The following is a 24,521-nucleotide window of genomic DNA, read 5'->3' as shown; positions in this document are numbered from 1 at the left end:
CTGACTCTGCTGTTAAGTTTATTTCTCTGTTCAGAACATTCCACTATTCCAGCTCGCAATCCAAGGCCATCCCGCTTCGCCTCTTGTCCGGTTTCTGCAGTGCTATTGTTCCTCTGTTAGGTTTCTGTTACGTTATTCCGAGTCTTGCTGCTTTATGCCCGGGGGTTTCCACAAGATTCTTGTTGCTCTGATCAGTCCCCGCTGCGGGACCGCGGGGCCACCGCTCTAAGCAGCACCGGGTGTTGCTGGGAGGCTGTTGCCACCCCGGCGTCCCCAGGGCCACCCGAAAGCCTGGGCTCAGTGGGCACTGCGCCGGGGGGCTCTGGGGACACGGTGGGGGTGGCACAGGGGTGTCCTGGCTCGTGGAGGGTGGCAGAACCAGCCTGGGAGGGAGGAAAGCGACGCAGACATCATGTTTGTGTCCCTGCCTGTCCCCCCGGCTGTGGCAGTCGTTAATCAGCCCCCAAGGTGGGGCCAAGGTAAACAGGCAGTGGGGACAGACCGCAGGTGGCACCGGCGCTGCCACCACCTCCGCTTAACGCGCCGCGCTGTGCCATGCCGTGCCATGCCACGCTGTGCTGTGACACACATGCCGTGTGCTGTGCCATGCCGTGCCACGCCACACTGTGCCACACATGCCATGTGCTGTGCCAAGCCGTGCCGTGTCTTTCCCTGTGTGCCACGCCATGTGCCATTCCCCATGTGTCACGCTGTGCCATGCCGTGCCATTCCCCGTGTGCCGTGCCATGCCATGCTGCGCGGTCGGGAATAGCTCCCCGGGGGGGTGACAGCCGCCTGGCCCCAGCCCTGACATTTCTGCTCCGCGGTGTCAGTTTTACAGCCGGCCCCGGGTGACCCTGCTGGGCTGTCCCCGTCCCCTGCCCCCCCGCAGTGGCACCCCGACCCCGCTGTCTCCAGCTCCCCGTTGCCTCCTTGTCCCAACAGCCCGGTACCCCCTGGCCGAGGCTCCGCACCCCGCTCCCCGTCCCGGGGCCCCCGGGCCCCCCCGGCCCCGCCCCGATCGTCCCCAGGGCCGCCCCGCCCGGGCGGGAGGCGACACCGCCACCGCCGGGACCGCAGCGGGCACAGTTGCTGTGCGGGACGCGACAGCACCGGACACACCGACTGCCACTGTCACCGCCACTGCCACTGTCACCGCCACTGTCACTGTCACCGCCGGTGGGTGCTGGCGCGGGTGGGAGTGGGGGGGATCCGGAGGGGTGTGCGGGGGCGGGGAGAGTGCTTTTTTTGGGTAGGGTGTATGTATACACCCTGGGAGTGCTGGGGGAGGTGCAGGAGCAGAGGGATCGTGGTCGGGGTGTGCGTGCGTGTGCATGTGTGTGTACATATCTGTGGCATGTCTGTGTGCATGTGTGTGCATGGTGTGCACGCCTGTGTGCATATGCATGTGTGTGTTCATGTGTGTGCACGTCAGTGTGCGTGTGCATGTGTGTGCATATGCATGTGTGTGCATGTTGGTGTGCATGTCTGTGCATATACATGTGTGTTCATGCGTGTACATGTGCATGTGTGTGCATGCCTGCACGTGTGTGGGTGGGGGTGGCTGTGCCAGGGGTAGCTGGGTGGCAGCGTGTGGGTGGCAGGGTGTGGGTGGCAGCGTGTGGGTGGCAGCGTGTGGGTGGCAGGGTGCACAGGGCTCCACGGCGTGGTGGCCGTGCTGGTGGCTCTGTGCCTGCCCGTGACGGTGACAGTGACGCCGTGGGCAGCCGGAGCTAAGCCGGGGGACGTGCAGCATGACAGCTCTGCCATGCTGGGGAGAGGTGGACGGGGAGGGGGGGCCAACTTTGGGACGGGGACGTGGGACAGGGACACCCCAGCACGCTGAGCCATCACACTGCAGCAGCGTGTCCCCACGGCCTCCCTGCTGTCCCTCGCTGTCTCTGGAGATGGGGACAAAGCCGGGACAGGGGTACAAGCCCGGCTCAGGGGGAGGGTGCCAGCGCCTGGCGCGAGGTGCCCGTGCCCCCCCGGCCGCGGAGGGGACAATGGGGCTCTGTGTCGCCCGCCGTGCCCAGCGCCTAATCCGGGGCACGGGGCCGGGGGCCGGGCACCCCGAGTGGCGTGGGGGGGTTTAAAGGCCAGAGACGACCGGTGTCCCTTGTGCCAGGCGTCCCCGAGCCTTCGTCCCCTGCGCGCTCTCAGGCCACCAAGGTACCCGGGGCAGGCACGGGGAACACAGATGTCCCAGTTTGGGGACCTCAGGGCCATCCCCCAGCGAGGGGCGGAGCAGGCACAAGGCGGTCCCCACGCTGGTGACAGGGGACACACAGATCTGCAGGGATCCCTGTGGCTGCCCCGTGTCTGGGTCTGGGGGGGGGTCCTCGTACTGGGTGGGCATGGGACAGAGCCATATGTCCCTTAACCCTGTCACTGGCTCCTGGCCACCCCATGGGGACACCCCACGGGGTTGGGGGACCCTGCGTGGGTGGCTGCAAGTGGCCAGCGCTCAGCTCTGTGCCTCAGTTTCCCTCCGTGACCAGGTGTGCCAGGCACCCTGCTGGGAGCTGGGGCACCCCACGGCGGGGCGGGGAGGCCCCGGATGCCTGGGTCCGCACCCCCAGGACACCTTGCCCCCGCTGGGCAGGGGTTGCCCCCCGCTGTGCTGAGCTGGCATGGGATTACACTAATCCCTGCTCGGGCTGAGCCCGAGCTGCTGGGGTCACCGGGGCTGGCACCGAGGGGACAACCTTGAGTCACTAAGGGGTGTCCCAGGAGGGGTGGGTGCTGCTGGAGGGGTGCCCTGCGCGCTGCGGAGCTGGGGAGGGGCTGGCAGGGGTGTGACACGTCCCCAAGGAGCCCCACTGACTCTGCCCACCCATCTCTTGCAGCTTCTCAGTCACCAGGATGGTGAGTGACCCCCGGGTGGGGGGGGTCCAGGCGGAGGTGGGTGCCCTGTCCCACGGGGCACAGCCCCGGTGAGCCCCGGCAGTGCCGGGCACGGCCACGGGGCCGCGGGTAGCGTGGCGAGCTGTGCCCACCCGCCGCGTGACCCCATGGGGACAAGGGGACGCTTTGTCCTGGAGCTGGCGGCCCCGGCAGCTGGCACTGCCCCGCGGCCCCGAGGAGGCGGCTCCGAGCCTGGCGCCCGCAGCCCCCCAGCACCCTGACCCCCACCCACGCGTGGGCAGCCTCACTCTGCACCCCTCTGCCCCGGGACAGACCATTAGCCCCATACCACCCCATGCCAGGCTCATGCCAGTCCCTTAGTTCTGTGTCACCCTGTGCCAGTCCCGTGCCAGCCCCATACCCGTCTCTTAACCCCATGCCAGTCCCATGGCACCCTGTGCCAGCCCCATATCCATCCCTTAGCCCCATGCCAGCCCCATGACACCCCGTGCCAACCCCACACCCATCCTTTATCCCCATGCCACTCCCATGCCACCCCCATGCCACCCCCATGCCAGCCCCATGCCAGCCCCATGGCACCATGTGCCAATCCCATACCCATCCCTTATCCCCATGCCACCCCCATGCCAGTCCATTAGTCTCATGCCACCCTGTGCCAGCCCCATACCTGCCCCTTAGCCCCAGACCATCCACTTAGCCCCATACCAGTCCCTTAGCCCCGTGCCACCCCCTGCCACCCCTGTGTCAGCCCCGTCTCTGCCCCCCGCAGCTCTCGGTGGAGCAGACAAGTGCCGAACGGGCACCGATGTCGCAGGAGCAGGAGTGGGCAGGGCCCGAGGCGCTGTGCCCGGGCTGGCTGGAGGACGAGGCCCCGGATGGTGACGTGCCCGAGGACAGCGGGGACCCCGATGGTGCCACCCAGGCCTACGAGCTGCTGCAGAGCGCCCTGCGCCAGGAGGGGCTGCCCCACACGCTGGACCGATCCGCAGAGCCCCGCACGGGTGGGGACACAGGGGTGGCAGGGACAAGGGTGGCACTGGGGGCATGGTGCCAGGCTGTGGACACAGGGCTGGAGTGATAGGGACAGGGGTGGTGATGGGGACACAGTGCCAGGCTGGGGACATGGAGGTGGCAGGGACAAGGGTGGCACTGGGGGCAGTGTCAGGTGGGGACACAGGAGTGGTATGGACTGGGATGGCAATAGAATCATGGTATCAGGTGGGGACATGGAAGTGGCAGGGACAATGGTGGCACTGAGGACACAGTGCCAGTCTGGGGACACAGGTGTGCCAGGGACAATGGTGGCACTGAGGGCACAGTGCCTGTCTGGGGACAAAAGTGTGCCAGGGACAACGGTGGCAATGAGGGCACAGTGCCAGTCTGGGGACACAGGTGTGCCAAGGACAAGGGTGGCAATGAGGGCACAGTCGCAGTCTGGGGAAACAGGTGTGCCAGGGACAACAGTGGCACTGGGGGCACAGTGCCAGTCTGGAGTCACAGGTGTGTCAGGGACAAAGATGGCACTGAGGGCATAGTGCCAGTCTGGGGACACAGGTGTGCAAGGGACAACGGTGGCACTGGGGGCATGATGCCAGACAGGGAACACAGGGGAGCCAGGGGTAGGATGGCACCAGGGTCCCTGTCCCTTGCTGGCAGGGTTTGGCCCTCTGGACATGACCGTCTGCATCCTGGGCTCCCCCACCGCCTTCCTGCCCGTGCTGCTGGAGGGTGGCACCCGCTGCCCAGGTGCGTTTGTCCCCCTTGTCCCCACCCCATACGAGACACCCATGAACCCACAGCGGGTGCTCTCCACATCCCACCTGGCTGCCCCAACCCCGGGCCAAAGGGTTTCCCCGACCCACCTGCGCATGATTGGGAGGGAAACTGAGGCAGGGGGTGAGGGTGGTGCCAGCTCCCCCCTGTCCCACAGTCCCATTAGCAACAGTGCACACCAGTGCCAGCGGCAAATGCCAGCACAGGGTGCTTGGGGGTGTTTTGGGACAGGGGACAGGTGACAAGCACTGCCCACACCCCTGCCCACCTGCAGGTGCCATGGTGCTATGCCTGTCACCCACCTGGGCCAGCCGGGTGCCGTCGGAGACGTCCCCAGGCGCCTGGTCCCTGCTGCTCTCCCGGGGGGTGTCCTTTGAGGCGGGGGGCCACAGCACCCTGGACACCTTCGCCCCCCCGCGCCGGGCCAACTATGTGACCGGCACCTTTGCAACAGGGGGTACAGAGGGGGGCTGGGTGGGCGAGCTGGCCCGTGACCTCGACTGTCCCATGGGGGGCTCGGTCCCGCTCGCCCACCGGCTGGAGGACCCGCTGGTCACCCGATGGGTGCTGGCGGCCCACGCTGGCCTGCCCGTGCCCCCCACCCTGGCATTTGTCCTGGCACCAAGGGGGGACATCCCCACGGAGCCGGTGGTCCCCGGCATGAGGCTGGTGCGGCTGGAGGATCCCCAGGGCCAGGAGAAGCTGGTGCAGGAGGAGGTGGGCGCCTTTTTGGGGGGCGCTGCCATGGAACCCTACAGTCAGGTGGGCATGGGGGGCACCTGTGGGGTACGTTTGGGGTGTAAGGGTCAAGGTCACGGGCATGGTAGGGTGTGCGGGGGCATCCATGGGGCACAGCGGGGGCATAAATGTGGGGCAAGCCGTGGGGTACATTGGGGCATTCAGGGGCACCTGTGGGTCACACACTAGTAGGATGTCACTGGGGATACAGGGTGGCTGTTGGGGTGGTGGTGGCACAAGGTGGTGTGTGCAAGTGGTGGGATGGCAGAGGGTGGCACGGTGGCATGTGGGGGTGGCCATGGCGTGGGGAGACATGGAGATGTCCGCAGTTGGTGGGGTGGCATGGGGTGACACATGTGGGTGGCGGGGGTGGCCACAGCATCGGGTGATATGAGGATGTCTGCAGGCGGTGGGGTGGCATGGGGTGATGGGGGTGGCCATGGCGTGGGGTGACAGGGATGTCCGCAGGTGGTGGGGTGGCACGGGGTGATGGGGGTGGCCATGGCGTGGGGTGACAGGGATGTCCGCAGGTGGTGGGGTGGCACAGGGTGATGAGGGTGGCCATGGCGTGGGGTGACATAGAGATGTCCACAGGTGGTGGGGTGGCACAGGGTGATGTGGGTGGCCATGGTGTGGGGTGACAGGGATGTCCGCAGGTGGTGGGGCGGCACGGGGTGATGGGGGTGGCCATGGTGTGGGGTGACGGGGATGTCCGCAGGTGGTGGGGTGGCACAGGGTGATGGGGGTGGCCATGGCATGGGGTGACAGGGATGTCCGCAGGTGGTGGGGTGGCACAGGATGATGGGGGTGGCCATGGCGTGGGGTGACGGGGATGTCCGCAGGTGGTGGTGCGGCCGGCGGGGTGGCGGTGGCGCGGGACGGGCGCTCGCAGCACCCACGGGAAGGAGGAGGGGACAGCGGTGACACAGGCGGTGGGCGCACGGCTGGGCGGGCTGCAGGAGGAGGACAGCGTCCTGCTGGAGGCCCTGGTGCCCACCGCCCGCCTGCCCCTGCCCCCCCCACGTAAGACCCCTGCCCTTGGGCGCCCACCACCCTGGGATGGGAGGGAAGGGCCCCCCCGGGCTCCCCTGGGTCCCTGTGGCTGTGCCGACCACGTGTCCATCCCCGGGGATGTGGGGGTGGTGGCCGGTGGGGCAACCAAACTCCTGGGCTCCTTGGGCAGGGCATGAAGGTGTCCACCCTGGAGCCCCAAAGTCCCCTGGGGTGGGGGGAAGGTCACTCTGGTCCCCCATGGTCACCTGGAGTAGGGGTGGGAGAGAAGGTCACCCTGTACCCCTGTGGTCCCCTGGGGTGTGTGTGGGGGGAAGGTGGTCGCCTTGGTCCCCCATGGTCCCCTGGAGCAGGGCAGGGTGGTGGGGTGACAACCTTCAGCCCCTTACAGTCCCATAGGTCTGGGGGTGACAGTGGCCACGCTGGACCCCGCAGCGCCCTGGGATTGGCCAAGGCCACCGCGGTGCCACTTGGGGGGGTCCCAGAAGCCCATGAGGGGGTGGGGGTCAGGCAGGGTCCCCCGTCCCTGGCCTGCCCTGTCCCTCGCCCCCCAGGCAGCCCAGCCCCGCGGCTGCCGATGTCCCTGCGCATCTGCACCCTCGTCTGCAGGTCCTGGGGGGACCGGCCCCAGCTCTGCCAGGTACGGCCCCGCCTGCACAGGCTCCGCCCCTTCGGGTGGGTGTGGCAGGGTGGGTGTGGCCGTGGGTGTTCCCACCCGCGGGTGGGAAACGGCTGGGTGTGTTCCATCAGGTTATGGGGTGGTGGCATGTGTCCCAATGTCCTGGTGGCCCTGTGTGTCCCTGGGCTATGCTGGTCATCCATGTCCCCATGCCCTGGTGGCCACGTGTGTCCCCAAGCCCCAGATTAGTTTCTGTCCCCTTGGCCTGGGTGGCACCCTGTGTCCCCCCAGGCTATAGGGTGGTTGTGCCCCCATGCCCTGGTGGCAGCCCATGTCTCTGTGCAACAGGGTGGCAGCCCGTGTCCCCATGCCCTGAGTCAGTGTGTCTGTGTCCCCATGCCCTGGTGGCAGCCAGCATCCCCAAGCTACAGGGGGGCAGCCCATGTCCCCATGCCCTGGTAGCAGCCCACATCCCCAGGCTATGGGGTGGCAGCCAGTGTCCCCAAGCCTTAGATCAGTGTGCCTGTGTCCCCATGCCCTGGTGAGAGTCCATGTCCCCATGCAACACGGTGGCAGCCGGTGTCCCCATGCAGGTGGCATGTGGTGTGGGGCGCGCGGAGGCTCCGGTGCGGCATGGGGCAGCGCTGCCCCAGGGCCTGGACTCCAGCCTGCAGCAGTGGGGGGTAGTGGCCCCGGGCCAGCGCCAGGCACTGGCCAAGCGGTTGCAGGTGGCTGCCGAGGCTGCCATGGCCGCCCTCCTGGCCACCGAGGCCGAGTTGAGTCCCCAGCAGCGCGGTGGCACCCGCGCCCACACCGACCTCCTGGGTGAGTGTTGGGGGGACAGCGCCGGTCCCCGAGGCCACCCCATGATGGTGGCACTGATCCTGGGGTGCTGAGCACAGTGTCCCCATCCTTGTCCCCAGGTGTGGACTTTTTGCTGGCGTGTGTGGATGACGCTCTGGAGCTGGTGGCCTTGGCCACCAACAGCCAGCGGTGCCTGGAGACCTGCCTGCTGGCCGAGAACATGGGGCACGCCGTGGGGGAGCCCCCCGGTGACCTGCCCCGGCTGCTGGCCGAGGCCATGCTGCACCGGGCACAGCGTCACCTGGTCGAGGGCAAGGACATTCTGCTCATCGGGGCTGGTGGCGTCAGCAAGAGCTTCGTCTGGGATGCAGCCCGTGACTACGGCCTGAGGGTGAGGAAACTGGTGGGCGCTGCCATTAGTAGGTTTCAGAGTGAACACTAGGTAGCAGTTCCCACGCCTTGGGTGGTCCCTCACTGTCCCAGTTGGTGGGCTGGGTGGCACAGCCGCAGCACTGGGTGTTGTGAGTCCCCGCTCTGCCATGGTGACACCTTTCTGGGGACGCAGATCCACCTGGTGGAGTCCGACCCGGAGCACTTTGCGGCGGGGCTGGTGCAGACCTTCCTGCCGTATGACAGCCGCGAGCACCGGCGGGACGAGGAGCACGCCGAGCGGGTGACAGAGCTGCTCCGCACCCGAGGGCTGCGGCCCCACGCCTGCCTCTCCTACTGGGACGACTGCGTGGTACTGGCGGCACTGGTGTGCCAGCGCCTGGGGCTCCGCAGCTGCTCCCCCTCCGCCATCCGCGTGGCCAAGCAGAAGAGCCGGACCCACCAACACCTCCAGCGGTGCCGCCATGGCTGCCCGCCACCCGCTGCCTTCGCCGTGCCGTGCCGCCGGCTGCAGAGCCACGGGGACGTGGAACGGGCGGCCGGCACCGTCCCCTTCCCCGCCGTGGCCAAACTGGAGTTTGGGGCGGGCGGCGTGGGGGTGCGCTTGGTAGAAAACCCCGGGCAGTGCCACCAGCACGCCGCCCGGCTTTGGCGTGACCTCCGGGACGATGCCGACCACCCGGGGATCGGTTTGGGCTGGGGGAACGCCATGTTGCTGATGGAGTACGTGACTGGCACCGAGCACGACGTCGACCTGGTGGTGTTCGAGGGGCGGCTGTTGGGCGCTTGGGTGTCCGATAACGGCCCCACGCGTCTGCCCGCTTTCCTGGAGACCGCTGCCTGCCTGCCCTCCTGCCTGCCCGCCGACCGGCAGGCGCAGCTGGTGCGGGCAGCCCTGCAGTGCTGCCTGGCCTGCGGGCTGCGCGACGGCGTCTTCAACGTGGAGCTCAAACTGGGTCCCGCCGGCCCCCGCTTGCTGGAGATCAACCCCCGCATGGGCGGCTTCTACCTCCGCGACTGGATCCGGGAGGTCTACGGTCCCGATTTGCTGCTGGCGGCCGTGCTGGTGGCGCTGGGGACGCCGCCGGTGCTGCCCGCTCGCCCCGCGCCCCGCGGGCACTTGGTCGGGGTGATGTGCCTGGGTTCGGAGCACGGGTGGACGCTGGGGGGCGGCGGGGGGCTGGCGGCGCTGCAGGCGCTGCAGAGCCGGGGGCTCGTCCGGCTCAACCGGCTGTTCGAGGAGACGGCGGGGGACGGCGAGTACGAGGAGCCGTATCTGAGCGTTGCCTGCAGCGGGGAGACGCGGGCAGAGGCCTGTGTGCGCCTGCTGGGGCTGTGCCAGGCGCTGGGCATCGACTCCCCCCGCTACCCCGTCGAGCATTTCTTGTCCCATTTTAAATAGCCACGGGCAGGCAGCGGGACCGGCGGGGGAGCGGGAGGCACGGGGACAGACCCTCTGCCCTGGCACCCCCTCCCGCAGCCCCGCCGCCCCGCTCCCTGGCATCCCCCTGGCACCCCGCATCCCCCTGGCACCCCATCTCCTGCCATCCCCTGACACCTCGGTCCCTGGCATGTCTCTGGCATCCCTGGCATCCCCCTGGCACCCCATCTCCTGACATCTCCTGACACCCCGGTCCCTGGCATCCCCCTGGCACCCTGTCCCATGACATCCCCCTGCTCCCCTGGACCCCAATCCCCAGCCTTGACACCCCACTCCCCAGCATCCCACCCCCTATCTTGGCATCCCATTCTCTGACGTCCCCCCTACTCCTCTGGCACCCTATGTCCTTGACCTGACATCCCATCCTCTGGCACCCCGCCACGCCATCCTGACACCCCATTCCCTGACATCTCCCCATCCCCTGGCACCTCATTTCTCTGTTCACCAACATCCCCCCAGCTCCCCTGACATCCCCCCCAACTTCCCTTCCCACCCCCATGCACCCCCATCCCTGGGCTCCCTGTCCCCCTCCCGCCTTGGCACCCCAAACCTTGCTCCCGGTGCCCCCTGTCCCCGCAACTGGGGGGTTTGGTGCCCCTCTCATGCCAGGGGAGATGCAGGGGGACACCAACCCTCGATAGGGGGTAGGCAGGGTCCCCCCTTAATGAACCTTTGCTAATAGGGGGAGGGCAGCCCCCCCAGAGGCGCCCAGGCCACCCCACCAGAGCAGCAGGTGCAGCCTGGTGATGAGGAGACCCTACAATAACAAACCTGCCTGGGGACACCCTGCAGTAATAGACCTACACGGGGAGACCCTACAATAACAAACCAGCACAAGGGAGACCTCACAGTAACAGACTGAAGTGGGGAGACCCTGCAATAACACACCTTGAAGGGGAGACCCCACAATAACAAACCAGCATGGGGACACCCCGCAATAACAGATCTGTGCGGGAAAACCCTACAATAACAGACCTGCACAGAGGCACCCTACAATAACAAAGGAACACCCGGGGATTCCCCGTGGTAGCAGAGCAGCTGGGAACACCGTCCAGGAAGAGTCTCGTATGGGGAGCCCTTGTGATAAAGGGCTGTCACTAGGGAGACCCTACAACAACATTAGTGACCCTACAATAACACTAGTGACCCTAGAATAACACCAGTGACCCTACAATAACACACAGCCCCTGTAATGCCCAAGACCCTACAATAACACCAGTGACCCTACAATAACACTAGTGACCCTACAATAACACTAGTGACCCTACAATAACAGTCCCTGTAGTGCCCGTGACCCTACAATAACACCAGTGACCCTACAATAGCACGCAGCCCCTGTAGTGCCCGTGACCGTACAATAACATCAGTGACTCTACAATAACACACAGCCCTTGTAGTACCTGCGACCCTACAATAACACCAGTGACCCTCCAGCAACATGCAGCCGTGTCGGCTCCGCGGTACCACTAGTGTCCCCCCCAGAAAACCCGCGTGGACCCCGAGCGACCCCGAGGACTCTCCGTCTCTTCCACGGGCGCTCCCGCCCCCTTCAGCTGTCGTCACGGCGGTGCCGATGATGTCACAGTGACGCAAGGGGGCGTGGCCGGGCGGGGGGTCCTCAGTAAAGGCTGTGAGCGGCCAACCCGGCTCTGTCGTTGTCCCTACGCGCCCCCCCGGGATCCCCCCGTTCCCCGGGATCCCCCCGTTCCCCGCGGGACTTCACCTCCCGGTGTGCCCCGCGCCGGGGATCCCGGGGTACCCCTGGTGACGTCGGGGCGGGGCGGGGCTGGAGGGGCGGGACCAGGGGCGGGGCCAGCGGGGCGGGTCCCGCCGGGGTCCCGGTGCGGCGCCGTCATGGCGGGGGTGTTCGATATCGACCTGGAGACCGAGGAGGGCAGCGACGGGGACGAGCCCGAGCTGGGCGCCGTGAGCCGCCACCGGGGCACCGGGACCGGCTGGGGACGGGGAGCGGGGAGCGGCTGGGGACGCGGGGGGACACCGGGGCTGGCGGAGCGTGGAGCGGGGATGGAGACAGGGCGAGCGGGATAGGGACGGGGACACCGGGAGCGGCTGGGAACGGGGATCGGGACGGGGACGCTGATGGGGGGTGAGCGGCGCCGGGACGGGAAGATCGAGGGCAGCGGGGGAATGCGGGACAGGCCGGGGACAGGGGACAGACAGGGATCCCGGCGCAGCTCCGCCGGTACGGGAGGACAGAGGGAGGTTCCCGCTGGGCAGGGCCCGATCTCAGCCCAAAAACATCCGGCTGGGCCGGTGCGTGGCACCTCGCCCCGCTCTGCCTGCTGCGGGCGTCCTGCCTGCCTGCTGCCTGTGCTGGGTCCCCTGTCCCCTGTCTACCCTGAGTCCCCTGCCTGCCTGCCATGTGTCCCCTACCTGCCATGTGTCCCCTACCTGCCGTGTGTCCCCTGCCTGCCCTGAGTCCCCTGCCTGCCTGTCCTGGGTCCCCAGTCTGCCATGTGTCCCCTGCCTGCCCTGGGTGCCCTGTCCGCCCTGGGTCCCCTGCTCCCCATAACCCCCTGCCCGCCACTGACCGTGTGTTCCGTCCTGCAGGAGATGGAGCTGGAGCCCCGGGGGAATGGCCTGGAGTAAGTGAGGGACAGGCAGGGGACAGGCAAGGGAGAGGCAAGGGGAGAGGCAAGGGGGTCTGTTGCCACTCACCCCCTCTCCCTTCAGGCCCGTGGGGCACTATGAGGAGATTGAGATCTCGGAGAGCAGCGTCAACAACGGCCCCGAGCACATCGGTCCCCACTGCTTCGAGCTGCTCCGTGTCCTGGGCAAGGGTGGCTACGGCAAGGTGGGGGGGGGCACAGCAGATCGGGGGGTGCTTGGGGGGGACGAGCGTTGCCCAATGTCCCTGGCCACATCAACTCCATCCTTCTAGGTATTCCAGGTCCGCAAAGTCCAAGGCACCAACACAGGGAAGATCTTTGCCATGAAGGTCCTGAAGAAGGTAGCGCCACCTTGGACCCCCATAAGACTCCCCCCGGGGAGCCCCCCGCTCACTGCGTGTCCCCTCCAGGCCAAAATCGCCTGCAACGCCAAGGACACTGCGCACACGCGAGCCGAGAGGAACATCCTGGAGGCTGTCAAGCACCCCTTCATCGTGGACCTCATCTATGCCTTCCAGACTGGTGGCAAGCTCTACCTCATCCTGGAGTGCCTCAGCGGTCCGGAGGGGGCCGGGGGGGGGGACACAGAGGGGACAGGGATGGCTCAGGGGGGTCCCACTTGGGGTTGTCACCTTGCAGGTGGAGAGCTCTTCATGCAGCTGGAGCGGGAGGGCATCTTCCTGGAGGACACTGCCTGGTAGGGAAGGGGTGAGGGGGCTGGGGAGGGGGGTTGTGGAGGGGGGCAGGACCCCAGTGCTGCTCACAGCTGCCCCCCCGCTCCCCAGTTTCTACCTGAGCGAGATCACGCTGGCACTGGGCCACCTGCACTCCCACGGCATCATCTACCGTGACCTCAAGCCAGAGAACATCATGCTCAACAGCCAAGGTGGGCTGAGGGCTTTTGGGATGGTGTGGGGGGTCCCCAAGGGTGACACTCACCCCAAGCTCCTCCTTCTGTAGGTCACATCAAGCTGACGGACTTCGGGCTGTGCAAGGAGTCAATCCATGACGGGGCTGTCACCCACACCTTCTGCGGCACCATCGAGTACATGTGAGCCGGGTTCGGCATGATGGGGAATATAGGGGTCCCCCTCCTACTCAGGGACCCCCCCGTGTCCCCCCAGGGCCCCCGAGATCCTGGTACGCAGCGGGCACAACCGGGCGGTGGACTGGTGGAGCCTGGGCGCCCTGATGTATGACATGCTCACAGGATCGGCAAGTCCCACTCCTGCTCTTTCCTTCCCCGGGGAGGGGGGTTAACGTGATCGGGGGGGTCGTGGGTGTGTGTTTGGGGGGGCTCCCCAGCGGGGTGATGCTGAGCCTTCCTCGCAGCCCCCGTTCACCGCTGAGAACCGCAAGAAAACCATCGATAAGATTCTCAAGGGGAAGCTGGTGCTGCCGCCGTATCTGACGCCCGACGCGCGGGACCTGCTCAAAAAGGTGTCCCCCCCCGCCCCATTTTATTTGCATAGGTCCTACCAAAAAACCCCCCAGTGCCTCACTCTATTCCCCTTTCTCTTCCAGTTCCTCAAGAGAAACCCTAACCAGCGGGTTGGGGGTGGCCCAGGCGATGCGGCCGATGTGCAGGTACAGGGATGGGCACGGGGGGGGTGCCAGGCAGACCCTCCACCTCCCTGACCCCCCTACCTGCAGAAACAGCCCTTTTTCCGTCACATCAACTGGGAGGACCTGCTGGCCCGCAGGCTGGACCCCCCCTTTAAACCCTGCCTGGTAGGGATGGGGTGGGGGGGAGGACAGGCAGGGTGGGTGTTGGGGGGCACCCATGGGAGCACCCATGGGAGCACCCAGTGCCCCCCACCCCGCAGCAATCGGAGGAGGACGTCAGCCAGTTCGACACCCGCTTCACCCGCCAGACGCCCGTTGACAGCCCGGACGATGCCGCCATCAGCGAAAGTGCCAACCAGGCCTTCTTGGTATGAGGGGGACAGTGGGGACCCCTCCCTGGGTGGGGTTGGGGACCCAGCCCCCCTGTGACCCCGCTCTCTGCCCGCAGGGCTTCACCTACGTGGCCCCCTCGGTGCTGGAGAGCATCAAGGAGGGGTTCTCCTTCCAGCCCAAGGTGCGCTCCCCCCGCCGCCTCAACAGCAGCCCCCGCACCCCCGTCAGGTACCTGCTCATCCTGGGGGGACTGGGGGGCTGCTTTGCAATGGGAGCATAGGGGTGGGGGGTGTTGGGCACAAGGGGACGGGGCTGGTGGCACAGGGGTGCCCCCCTCACCCCCCCCATGTGTCCCCCCCCAGCCCCGTGAAGTTCTCCCCCTTCGAGGCGTTCAAACCGGGGGAGCCGATGGAGCTGGGGGGCAGCTTGCCCCCCCCACAGCCCGAGGGCACGGCCCCGCTCCCCATCAAGACCCCCGTGGGTGCCAAGAAGCAGAAGGGGGGACGGGGGCGGGTGCCCAGGTAGGGGTTGGGGGCGGGGGGGTGGGTGTGACCCGGGGAAGGACACCGGGTGCTGGTGGCGGAGGGGCCCGGTGCCCCCCTCCTGGGGTTGGGGGGCGCACAGGTGGGCCCCCCCACTGCCAGGCAGGACTGGTTTTGGGGGTGCGGGGCCACCCTGGTGTGGTGATGGGGGTGTGGCCCCCTGGGGTGTGGCTCTCGAGGGTGTGGCCCCCCAAGGGTGTGGCCCCAGCTGCTGGGTGTGTGCCAATTAAAGGACTTGATGAGGCCACGGTGGTCCTGTGCTGGGGGAGGAGGGCCCCGGGGGGGCATGGAGGTGAGGATTGGCTGCCCCACCCGGGGTGTGTGGGGGGTCAGGCTCCGCCCTCTTGCACTGTGCCCCACCCCTTCCCCAGGCTCCTCCCCTTCCCCACGCTCCACCTCTTTCCATTTGCCCCACCCTTTTCCTTGGCCCCGCCTACTTTCCCCCAAGCCACGCCCCCTTCACCCCCTAAAACTGCCAGCCACAGATGGGCAGAGCTTTTTTTTTAATTGGTCAGTCTCCAGGCTCGTGCAGCCAATCAGGAGGCGGGCAGGGAGGGGTGTCACAGAGCAGTGATGTCACAGGGTGGTGATGTCACGAGGCAGTGATGTCACAGGGCGGTGACATGGGGCCGCGCGTCCCCCCACGCCGCTGTCCCCGAAAAGGCGTGGAGGTCGCTGAGCAGAGCCTCGGCGCTGCCCCCCGCCACCTGCCCCCCACTTGGGGGGCTCCCCCCGACCTCAGGGGTGGCTTCAGCCTCTTCATCCTCCTCCTCTTCCTCCTGCTCATCCTCATCCTCCTCCTGCTTCTCCTCTTCCTCCCGCGGCCGCCGCTCCTGGCTCCAGGGCATCAGCTCTTCCTCCTCCTCCCTTGTGGCCGCTGCCGCCACCTCCCCGTCCCCAGCCTCCTCCGCGGGGTCACCTTGTCCCCGCAGCCGGTGCCACTGTCCCCGCAGCACCGCCAGTGCCCGGCGGCCCAGGGGCCGGGGGTGGTACTGCCCGGCCGAGAGCCGGCAGAGATGGTGCCAAGCCAGCGCCAAACCCACCACCAGGCACAGCAGGACCCCCAGCAGGGCCCCCACCACCCGGTCGTTGCGCGTCCCCACCGGTTCCCTCGCCGCCACCAGCCCGGCCACCGCCAGCAGCACCGGTGCCAGCGCCGCCGCAGCCTGCGGGCGAGGGCAGCGGGGTCAGCGCCGCGTCCCTGGCACCCAGCCCGGTGCCTTCCCGCTCCCGGGGCCGCCACCTCGTCCCGGAAAGTGGGGTACGGCCCCGGGGGCAAAGGGCATGTGGGGCCCTGGGCTGTGTCACCCACGTCCCCTTCCCGCCGGCGGGTGCTGCAGCACCTGTGGTTGCTGGGGGAGAGGAGCCGGGTGCTGCCGCCTCCGCACTGCCTGTGGGGCTGCCCCATAGCAGCCTTCTTCCTGCTCCCTTCCCACAGAGCTGCAGCCCCATAGCACCCCCGGGGCTCCAGGCCCCCCCCAGCCTGTCTCCCAGCCCCACCATTCTGCCCTCACCCCTCCCAAAATCCCCCCCCTACCAAGCCCTCCACCCACAGTCTCCAACCTGGAACCCTAGCACCCAACCTCCCCCCTAGTGCCCCCCCAGACCCGCCATGCTGCCCTTATCCCACCCAAAATCTCCCCCCACCAAGCCCTGCACCCACAGTCTCCAACCTGGATGCCCCCCACCCCCAAACCTGCCCCCCAGACACATCACATTGCCTTCACCCCCCTCACATGCCCCCCTGGCCTCGCTGGCCTATCCTTGTCCCCCCCCCGCAACTTGTCCCTTTGTCCCTCACCCCCCCACATGCATCACTGTGCTGCCCTTGTCCCTCCAACCCCCCCTAAAACCTGCCCCCCAGCTCCAGCACCTCCAGGCCATGCTGCCCCCCACCCCAGCCCCACTGTGGGAGGGGGATCTACCCCAGGGACCCCCCCTCAGCTGCCTCAGCCCCTCAACCAGGGGATGCGGGGAGCCCAATTTGAATGAAGCAGAGCCACCCCCCCGAAGATTCAGCAGGGGAAACTGAGGCTGGAGAACGGCCTGCCCCCCCCAGCTCGCTCCCATTTTAGAAGGTGCCCCCCCACCCAGGTCCCAGACTCCCCCTGACCCACCCTGCCCAGTTTTGGGGTGCTCACCATCAGCGGGTGCTGCCGAAGCGGGTGCTGGTGCGGCGGGTGCCGGGGGGGCCCCTGCGACGCTTCCTGCCCCCGCGCAGCGGATGTATCAGCGCGGGGGGAGGCGAGGTGCTGCACCCCCCGCCTACCCGAGACAAACCCAGAAAACCCAGGGGGACTCACGGCTGTGTGGCCCCACTGTGACCACCCCCAGCTGTCCCCTGCTCCCCATCACAGCCCTGGGGTCACTGGAGCACCCCCCCGCCATCCTGGGAGCACTGAGCCCCCCTAGTGAGCTGTTTAGGGGGGGCATCCCCTTGCAGACAATCTGTTTGTGCTGCGTCCCCCCGTTTCCTGTGCAAGGCGGCTGAGCTGGTACCCGTGACCGCTGCACCTTCCTGTCCCCCCCGCAGCCGTCAGAGCTCCCTGGCCCCACAACGAGCCCCCCCAAACCCATAGCAACCCCACACAGAGCACCTCCCCCCCCTCAGCATCTCTGCCCCAGCTCTTGGCCTCACACAGCGCTTTTCTTATAAAGTCCTTTATTTGGAGTGAAAATATAGTTTTTGACCCTGCACTGTAAGGTGGGAGGGGAGACAGGGAGAGGGAAGAAGCCCCCAAAATATAGGGGGGACAATATTCCACAGTTTGGGGATGGGGGGGAGCAGATCATGCTCAGTCCCACAGGAAGGGGGGGAAGACCCCACCCCACCCGGGGTGGGGAAGGGGTGCAGGGGGTGGTGTTTGATCCCAGGAGCAGCCCCCAGCCTGAGGACATGGGGGAGGAGAATGGTCCATGATTTGGGGGGGGGGGTAAGATAATGGTCCATGATTTTGGGGGGGCAGCACCCAGTAAGGCAATGGGGGTGAGGGGGGGAGCTGCCAGAGGGGCGGCCAGCCCTCCGACGGGAGAAGGACCCGGCAGTGGGGTGAGGTGGGGGACAGACCCCAGTTATGGGGGGACAGACCCCAGGGAGGAAGGGGAAGGCTCAGGGGACCCTGGGGTGCAGGCGTGGTCCCTGGCAGGTGGGGGCGTCCCTGGGGATGGGGGTCAGTGGTCCCTGGGCGGGGTCAGTGGTCCCTGGTGGGGGTCAGTGGTCCCCGGGGGGGGGGTCCCTAGACATGGCCGTTCTCGAGGCGGCTGAGCTGCTCCTCCAGGCGGGTGATGCGCTGTCCCTGCTCCGCCACCAGCGCCCGCAGAGCCGCCACCTCCTGCAGCACCTCCGCCAGCCGCCCGCCCCCCTGCGCACTGCCGTTAGCCACACCCACTGCCACACCCACTGCCACACCCCCACCCACCCATCACCCCAGGCTGGCCCCGCCTATGTCAACAGCCCCACCCACTTCCCTGGCCCCGCCCACACTGACCCCACCCACACTGACCCCACCCATAGAGACCCCGCCCACTGCCTTGGCCACACCCATTACCAATTGCCCCACCCACCTTCCCCAGCTTGGCTGCACCCACTCCAAGGAGCCCACCCATTGCCCCACCCTGTAGACCCCACCCACCCTGTAGACCCCACCCACTGAGACCACACCCACCCAGAGACCCCACCCACTGAGACCCCACCCACTGAGACCCCACCCCACACATACCGTGGGCGCAGAGGGGCCGGTGCCCAGGGCTGCGGGGGCGCTGAGGCGGGTGGGTGCGGGCGCGGCGGGGGGTGCGGCGGGCGGTGCGGTGGGGCCGGTGGCGGCGGGGGGGCCGCTGTCGTGCAGCAGCGAGCGGCGGTTCACCTTGAGGTCCCTCTGCTTGCTGGGGACATAGGCCTGGCGCAGGGACACCAGCACCGGCCCCGCCGTCCGTCCCGCCACCCACTCCTCCGCCTCCATCGCCGCCTCGGGGCCCGCCGTGTCGGGGTACAGGTCGTCCTGGAAAAGGTCCGACTGCGCCCCCCCCGCAAAAAAAAGTCAGAGGGGCTGGTGGGACCCTCCTGGGGATCCTCACAAGGACCCCTACCCAGTCACCATGTCCCATCCAGGGACCCCCACACAGCCCCCCCAACATGGACCCCCACCCAGCCCCCTGTCCTGCTCTGGGACCCTTATCAGGACACTTAGGGACCCAGCACCCAGAGACCCCTACCCAGCGCCCATGTCCCACCCAGGGACACCTATGAGTGCACTTGAGGACCAACTCACCCAACCTGATTAGGAACCTCCACTCAGAGACCCCCACATCCTACCCAGGGACCCTACTCAACCGCCAACTACCCAGGGACCCCCCTCAGCCAACTTCCCCTGCCCAGGGACCCTCACCCTGCTGTCATGTCCCAAGGAGTGGGGGGTGTCCCAGTCCCCACACCCCCCAGTCCCCACTGACCTTCCTTGGCACTGTCATGATGATGGGCTCACACTTGCGCTCGTGCAGCTTGTAGAACCTGCCAGGGGGCACACAAACGGGGTCATGGGGGGGTCGGAGGGAATGGGGGCCACCCCGCTTGTCCCCCGCCGTGTCCCTGTGCCCACCTGGCGATCTCGCACTTGCTGACGTCCAGCCCGCGCTTGGGCATCCAGCCCATGCCCCGCTGGGGCTCCTTGCTGGTGAAGGTGTTGAGAAAGTGGATGTAGGGGGGCTCCTCCGTGATCTCAAAGTACCGGATGCTCGAGTCACCCTAGGGACACAGCATTGGGGGGGGTTCATAGGCTGGGGGGGGCACAGGTGATGGGGGGGGTCACTGTGAGGCCGTACCTTGCCACAAACGTAGACAACGTTGGTGTCGGGGTCGTAGAAGGGCAGCAGAGCCCCATTGCTGGAGTCCAGCTCCTGCAGCCCCATGGGCTCCTCCAGGTTCTCCTGTGGGGCAGGGTGTCAGCGCCAAGGGACAAGGTCCCCATGAGACCCCCCGACATTGTCCCACGGACCCCGCGGGGCGCTCCTCACCGTGTCCCACAACGCCAGCTGCCGCTCGCTCATGCGGCTGAAGCCGGTGGTGAAGATCTTGCCGTCGGCCAAGAAGATGGCGCGCATGGGCCGTGCCCCCTCGTGCGCCCGTTCCTTCTCCTGGGGAGGGGACACGGGGGTCGGTGACACCATCCTGGCACCCCAGAGAGGAGCAGGGGACAAAGGCACCCAAGGGACAGCAGGGAGCACCAGGGGACAAGAGCAGGGCGGGGGGCGGTTCTCCCCCTGAGGAACAGGGCAGAATGGTGCCTTGGGGACACGGGCACAGTGACAGGTCCCCCTGCACTCACGGCCACCACGGTGCCACGGCGGGGGTCGATGACGCGGACGCTCTTGTCCTTGCAGGCGGTGCAGAAGCGGGAGCCGTCGCGGCTCCAGCTGACGCTGTAGATGAGGTCGGGGTGCAGCCCCTCCAGCCGGTACAGCTCCTCCGCTGTCCCCACGTTCCAGATCAGCACCACATTGTCACAGCCTGGGTGACCACACGGGAAGGGTCATCTCGGCCATATACCCCCTACAGAACACCCCCCGGCCCTGCGGTCCCCGCCATACCTGCGCTGAGCAGGACGTTGCGGGCGGTGGGGTGCCAGGTGACAATGCCCACGCGCTTCGAGTGTCCCTCCAGCACCACCACCGGCTCCGTCAGCGGCTGGCTCAGCCCGTTCTCGGGGATCTGCCACACCTGCCAGGACACAGGGGACAGTAGGGACAGCGGAGGGACACCTGCCACCACCCCCAGACCCCCACCGTCCCCTCACCATGACGGTGCAGTCCTCCGAGCCACTGGCGATGACATGGTCGTTGTGGGGACACCAGTCGATGTCGAGGACGGGACCCGTGTGCCCGCACACCGTGGGGTACGACTTGTCGATGCGCCCAGTCTGGGGACAAAGGGACAAAGTTGAGGCAGGGGGGTCACCCACCAGAAAGGACACCCCCCGTCCCCACGCCAGCACCCCCCCCAGTGTCACCTTGTGCAGGGGGAGGACGAGGAAGGCGCCGCCGCCGCTGGCCTCCACGATGATGGCGACAAAGGAGGGGTTGACGGCGCAGAAGGTGCTGTCCCAGGTGACACGGGACACGCGGATGTCATCATAGCACTGCTCAGTCTTCACCGGCTGCCCGAAAACGTGACGGAACTTGCTCTGCCGCACCACCTTCCGAAACGACATGGCTGGGGGACACCCCCCTTCGGGGTCAGCGCCGGGGAGCCCAGCCAGGGACAGGGGAGGTGGCACTTGGGCGGCCAGCCCTAAGGAGTGGGGGTGTCCCCCGCTAGGGGTCATGGGATGTCATGGGGGTTGTCCCTGTCACCCGCCCCTGTCACCCGCCCCGGGTAAAGGGCGGCTCGGCCCCTCCCGGGAGCGGGAAGTCGGGGCGCCCTGTGCCCGCCCGGCAAACAAACCCCGCCCTGCCCCGCCCCAGGGTGGGGGGGACAGGGGACATCCCTCCCGGATGGGGACAGGGGTGGCCTCTCCAGAGATGGGGACAAGGACAAGGGTGTCGCCATGGGTTGAGGGATAGGGATTAGAAAGGAGGACGGGGACAGCGCTGGTGGGTCAGGGGACAAAGACAGGGATGGGGACAGGGATGGTCCCACTGGGTAAGGGGACAGGGATGGGGATGGGGACAGGGATGGTCCCGCTGGGTAAAGGGACAGAGATGGGGACAGCGATGGCCCCGCTGGGTGAGGGGACAGGGATGGGGACAAGGATGGTCCTGCTGGGTAAGGGGCAGGGATGGGGACAGGGATGGTCCCAGTGGATAAGGGGACAGGGATGGGGACAGAAAGGAGGAATAGGAACGGCCCCATCACGTTAGGGGACCAGGGGGACAGGGGTGGGTACAAGGACGAGACAGGGATGGCCCCACTGGGTAAAGGGACAGGGATGGGGACAGAAAGGACAGAGACACGGACGGGCTCACTGGGTAAGGGGACAGGGGTGGGGACAGGGGGGGATGACGCCCAGGGGAGGCGGACGGGGGGGACCGCGGGGGTGAGGGCTGGGGACGACGATGGGGATGGGGCCGGTCGGTCCCCCCAGGCCGGGCCCCGGGGTCGCCCCATCCCCGCGGGGGGACAGCGGTCCCGTCCCCGCACTCACCGGCGGGCGGGCGGGGCCGGGCCGGTGGGAGCGGGCGGCGGCGCGCGGGGCCGGTGCGGCGGGAGGGGGCGGGGGCAGGAAGTGACCGGAGCCCCGCCCCGCCCCGCGCGTGCGCACCCGCACCGGGAGCGGGGGTCGAGGGGGGAGCCGGTACGGGGGGCGGGGGGAACTGTGGGGATCCGCGATCGTGGGGACAGCGGGACCCGCCACGGCACTGGGGACAGCGGGGTCACCCCGTGGGACACGGGCACCCCGTGGGCACGGTCGCCTGGGACACGGTCACCCCGTGGGATAATGTCACCCCGTGGGACAGGGTCACCCCGTGGGACACGGTCACCCCGTGGGCACGGTCACCTGGGACACGGTCACCCCGTGGGACACGGTCACCCCGTGGGACACGGTCATCCCGTGGGCACGGTCCCCGGGGACACGGTCTCCCCGTGGGATAATGTCACCACGTGGGACAGGGTCACCCTGTGGGACACGGTCCCCTGGGACACGGTCACCCCGTGGGCAGAGTCACCCTGTGGGACACAGTCCCCATGGGCAGAGCCACCCCCTGGGGCACAGTCACCCGCTGGGGCAGGGCCAGCCCCCCACATAGTGTTCAGGCACAGGTCCCCCATGAGGAGCAGTGCCCCACTGTCCCCCATGTCCCCACAGGTGGCTGTGCCCCACCGAGGCCCCATCTGCGTGGGTGGACAAGGGGCTTAGCCCACACGTGGGGCCACGGTGGGGATGTCCCCAGCCGGGGGCACAGCGGGGACATGGGGGACATGACGCCGTGCCACCCACAGCTGTGCCGGGTGGGGACAGGGGGGACAGCTCATGGAGATGTTGGTGGGGACCCCACGGGTGCTGGTGGGCGGGTGAGGGTGGTGGGTGGCACAGAGGTGATGGCAGCGGATGGCACAGGGGTGACAGCGGTGGGTGGCACAGAGGTGATGGCAGCGGGTGGCACAGGGGTGACAGTGGTGGGTGTCACAGAGGTGATGGCAGCGGGTGGCACAGGGGTGACAGTGGTGGGTGGCCCAGGGGTCAGGGTGGCGAGTGGCACAGGGGTGATGGCCGCGGGTGGCACAGAGCTGACAGCAGTGGATGCCTCAGTGGTGACAGCGGCAGGTGACCCGGGGGTGACAGCAGCAGGTGACAAGCAGGCGAGGACAGCCCGCGGCATGCGGGCGAGGTGGTGGCCGGCGCGGGTTCCCAGCAGCAGGTAGAGCCAGGGGTTGAGGCAGCTGCTGAGGTTGAAGGCCAGTCCCAGCAGGTACAGGAGGTGACCGAAGCGGTCGGGGGCCACCAGCTGCAGCAGCTGGGTGACCTGGAAGGGCAGGTGCAGCAGCACGTAGGCGCTCAGCGTGGCTGCCACGATCCGCTGGAAGTGAGTCAGCGGGCGGCCGGGCCGCCACCACGCCACCACCAAGGCGATCCCGTGACACGCCACCACCACGCCGAACGGCACCAGTCCCTCCACCGTCACCTCCAGCCACCGCAGGGGCTTCTCCCAGCTCCCCCTCTCGCTGCGGCAAACGGCCCAGCCGGGCCACAGCTCCACGGCCGACGACATGGCCGTGTCCGGCACGCTGCACCCCGCCGCCGTCACCCACGCGCCCACGCACAGCATCACCGGTAACCGCGCTGGCCGCCGGCACCGGTACCAGAGCGGGGCGGCCACCAGTAAGCACCGGTCCAGGCTGATGGCCGCCAGCATGAACAGCCCGCTGTAGTAGCCCAAAGCATAAAGAAACTGGTGGAGGCGGCACAGGGGTGTCCCCAACGTCCACCGGTCATCCTGGGCCACCGACCAGATCTGCAGGATCGAGTTGGTGAGGAAGAGGAAGTCGGAGGTGGCCAGGCTGAAGATGAAGGTGGCCAAGCTCCGGCAGCGCAGCCGCCAGCCCGTCAGCCAGAGGGTGAAGGCGTTGGCCGGCAGCCCCAGCACCGCGCAGGCCACCAGCAGCTGACCGTCCCACGGCAGGGGACCAGGGGGCGGCAGGGACGGCGAGGGGGACACGGTGACATTCGGCAGCTCCATCACCCCGGCTCCTGCAGGCAGCACGGGCAGCTCAGGGCTGCGGGAAGGAGTGTCACCCGCCCTGTGCCACCCCTTTCCGTGTCATCCCCCCTGTGCCACTCCCTCCCATGCCACCCTCTCCCATGCCACCCCCTCCCATGTCACCCCATCCATGCTGTGACCCCCCTGATCCTCCTTACCTGGTTTTCTCCTGCCCTGCCCTCACTTGTGGGGTTCCCCCCACTATGGTGTCCGTGTCCCCCACTGGCTGTGCCACCCTGTCCCCACTGTGTCCATCGTGTCCCCAGGGACACCCCACCAGCCCTGCCCCAGGGGGTAAATAAAGTAGGACCTACTTTAATGGTGGGGAGCGCTCGGTTGGAGGCGGCGGGCCGGGGGGACCCGGCTGTGGGGTGCCCTATATGTGGGAGCAGGTGGGAGGTGCTGCGGATTTGAAGCTCCACCCACTATCTCACCCCCCCTTCCCCTGGTAGTGAACCCCAAATCTCTCACCCCCCAGCACTGACTCTGTCCCTGTGGGGAGCAATGGGGCAGCAGCTTGGGGTGGCCCCAGCTGTACCTCAGTTTCCCCCCCTGGTACAGGGAGGGTGCAGGGGGGCCACTGCCCATTATCGGGCAGCACAGAGCGGAAGGGG

The 24,521-nt window shown here is 67.6% G+C and overlaps 5 protein-coding genes across 9 annotated transcripts; 2 read left to right on the top strand and 3 right to left on the bottom strand.

Moving 5' to 3' along the window:
• The first annotated feature begins 1,061 nt into the window (after positions 1-1,061).
• CARNS1 (carnosine synthase 1) lies at positions 1,062-11,083 on the top strand. Of its 2 annotated transcripts, XM_065838924.2 has the most exons (10): positions 1,099-1,179; positions 2,850-2,868; positions 3,638-3,869; positions 4,525-4,614; positions 4,916-5,403; positions 6,222-6,402; positions 6,945-7,030; positions 7,603-7,834; positions 7,933-8,204; positions 8,379-11,083. In XM_065838924.2, the coding sequence occupies exons 2-10, from the start codon at positions 2,866-2,868 to the stop codon at positions 9,603-9,605; spliced, it is 2,811 nt and encodes a 936-aa protein (XP_065694996.1). In that variant the 5' UTR covers positions 1,099-1,179; positions 2,850-2,865; the 3' UTR covers positions 9,606-11,083. The 2 variants fall into 2 exon arrangements, with proteins under 2 accessions (XP_071664874.1, XP_065694996.1); XM_071808773.1 differs by lacking the exon at positions 2,850-2,868 and having other exon boundaries at positions 1,062-1,179.
• Positions 11,084-11,354: 271 nt separating this feature from the next.
• On the top strand, positions 11,355-14,713 carry RPS6KB2 (ribosomal protein S6 kinase B2). 4 transcript variants are annotated; one of them, XM_071808777.1, is made up of 15 exons: positions 11,355-11,373; positions 12,216-12,250; positions 12,339-12,459; positions 12,547-12,615; positions 12,685-12,832; positions 12,914-12,971; positions 13,060-13,160; positions 13,235-13,325; positions 13,399-13,489; positions 13,607-13,714; positions 13,799-13,861; positions 13,928-14,005; positions 14,101-14,208; positions 14,289-14,401; positions 14,536-14,713. In XM_071808777.1, the coding sequence occupies exons 2-15, from the start codon at positions 12,219-12,221 to the stop codon at positions 14,696-14,698; spliced, it is 1,344 nt and encodes a 447-aa protein (XP_071664878.1). In that variant the 5' UTR covers positions 11,355-11,373; positions 12,216-12,218; the 3' UTR covers positions 14,699-14,713. The 4 variants fall into 4 exon arrangements, with proteins under 4 accessions (XP_071664878.1, XP_065695033.1, XP_071664879.1 ...); XM_065838961.2 differs by lacking the exon at positions 11,355-11,373 and adding an exon at positions 11,446-11,570; XM_071808778.1 differs by lacking the exons at positions 11,355-11,373; positions 13,928-14,005 and adding an exon at positions 11,446-11,570.
• A 494-nt stretch (positions 14,714-15,207) lies between these two features.
• Positions 15,208-17,143, bottom strand: PTPRCAP (protein tyrosine phosphatase receptor type C associated protein). The gene is made up of 2 exons (XM_065839044.2): positions 16,857-17,143; positions 15,208-15,881 (listed from the first exon to the last, which is right to left on the bottom strand). The coding sequence occupies exons 1-2, from the start codon at positions 16,857-16,859 to the stop codon at positions 15,324-15,326; spliced, it is 561 nt and encodes a 186-aa protein (XP_065695116.1). The 5' UTR covers positions 16,860-17,143; the 3' UTR covers positions 15,208-15,323.
• Positions 17,144-17,360: 217 nt separating this feature from the next.
• Positions 17,361-21,927, bottom strand: CORO1B (coronin 1B). Its single transcript, XM_065838962.2, has 11 exons — positions 21,852-21,927; positions 20,718-20,920; positions 20,505-20,627; positions 20,299-20,428; positions 20,037-20,218; positions 19,726-19,845; positions 19,534-19,638; positions 19,311-19,456; positions 19,165-19,222; positions 18,435-18,728; positions 17,361-18,077 (listed from the first exon to the last, which is right to left on the bottom strand). The coding sequence occupies exons 2-11, from the start codon at positions 20,916-20,918 to the stop codon at positions 17,952-17,954; spliced, it is 1,485 nt and encodes a 494-aa protein (XP_065695034.1). The 5' UTR covers positions 20,919-20,920; positions 21,852-21,927; the 3' UTR covers positions 17,361-17,951.
• Positions 21,928-22,677: 750 nt separating this feature from the next.
• On the bottom strand, positions 22,678-23,886 carry GPR152 (G protein-coupled receptor 152). Its single transcript, XM_065838974.1, has one exon. The coding sequence runs from the start codon at positions 23,884-23,886 to the stop codon at positions 22,678-22,680; it is 1,209 nt and encodes a 402-aa protein (XP_065695046.1).
• Positions 23,887-24,521: the final 635 nt, after the last annotated feature.

This window comes from Patagioenas fasciata, chromosome 5 (assembly GCF_037038585.1).
Source record: "Patagioenas fasciata isolate bPatFas1 chromosome 5, bPatFas1.hap1, whole genome shotgun sequence".
Lineage (NCBI taxonomy): Eukaryota > Metazoa > Chordata > Aves > Columbiformes > Columbidae > Patagioenas > Patagioenas fasciata.
The sequence above is the reverse complement of the archived record's forward strand: the minus strand, read 5'-3'. Positions and strand labels throughout refer to the sequence as shown.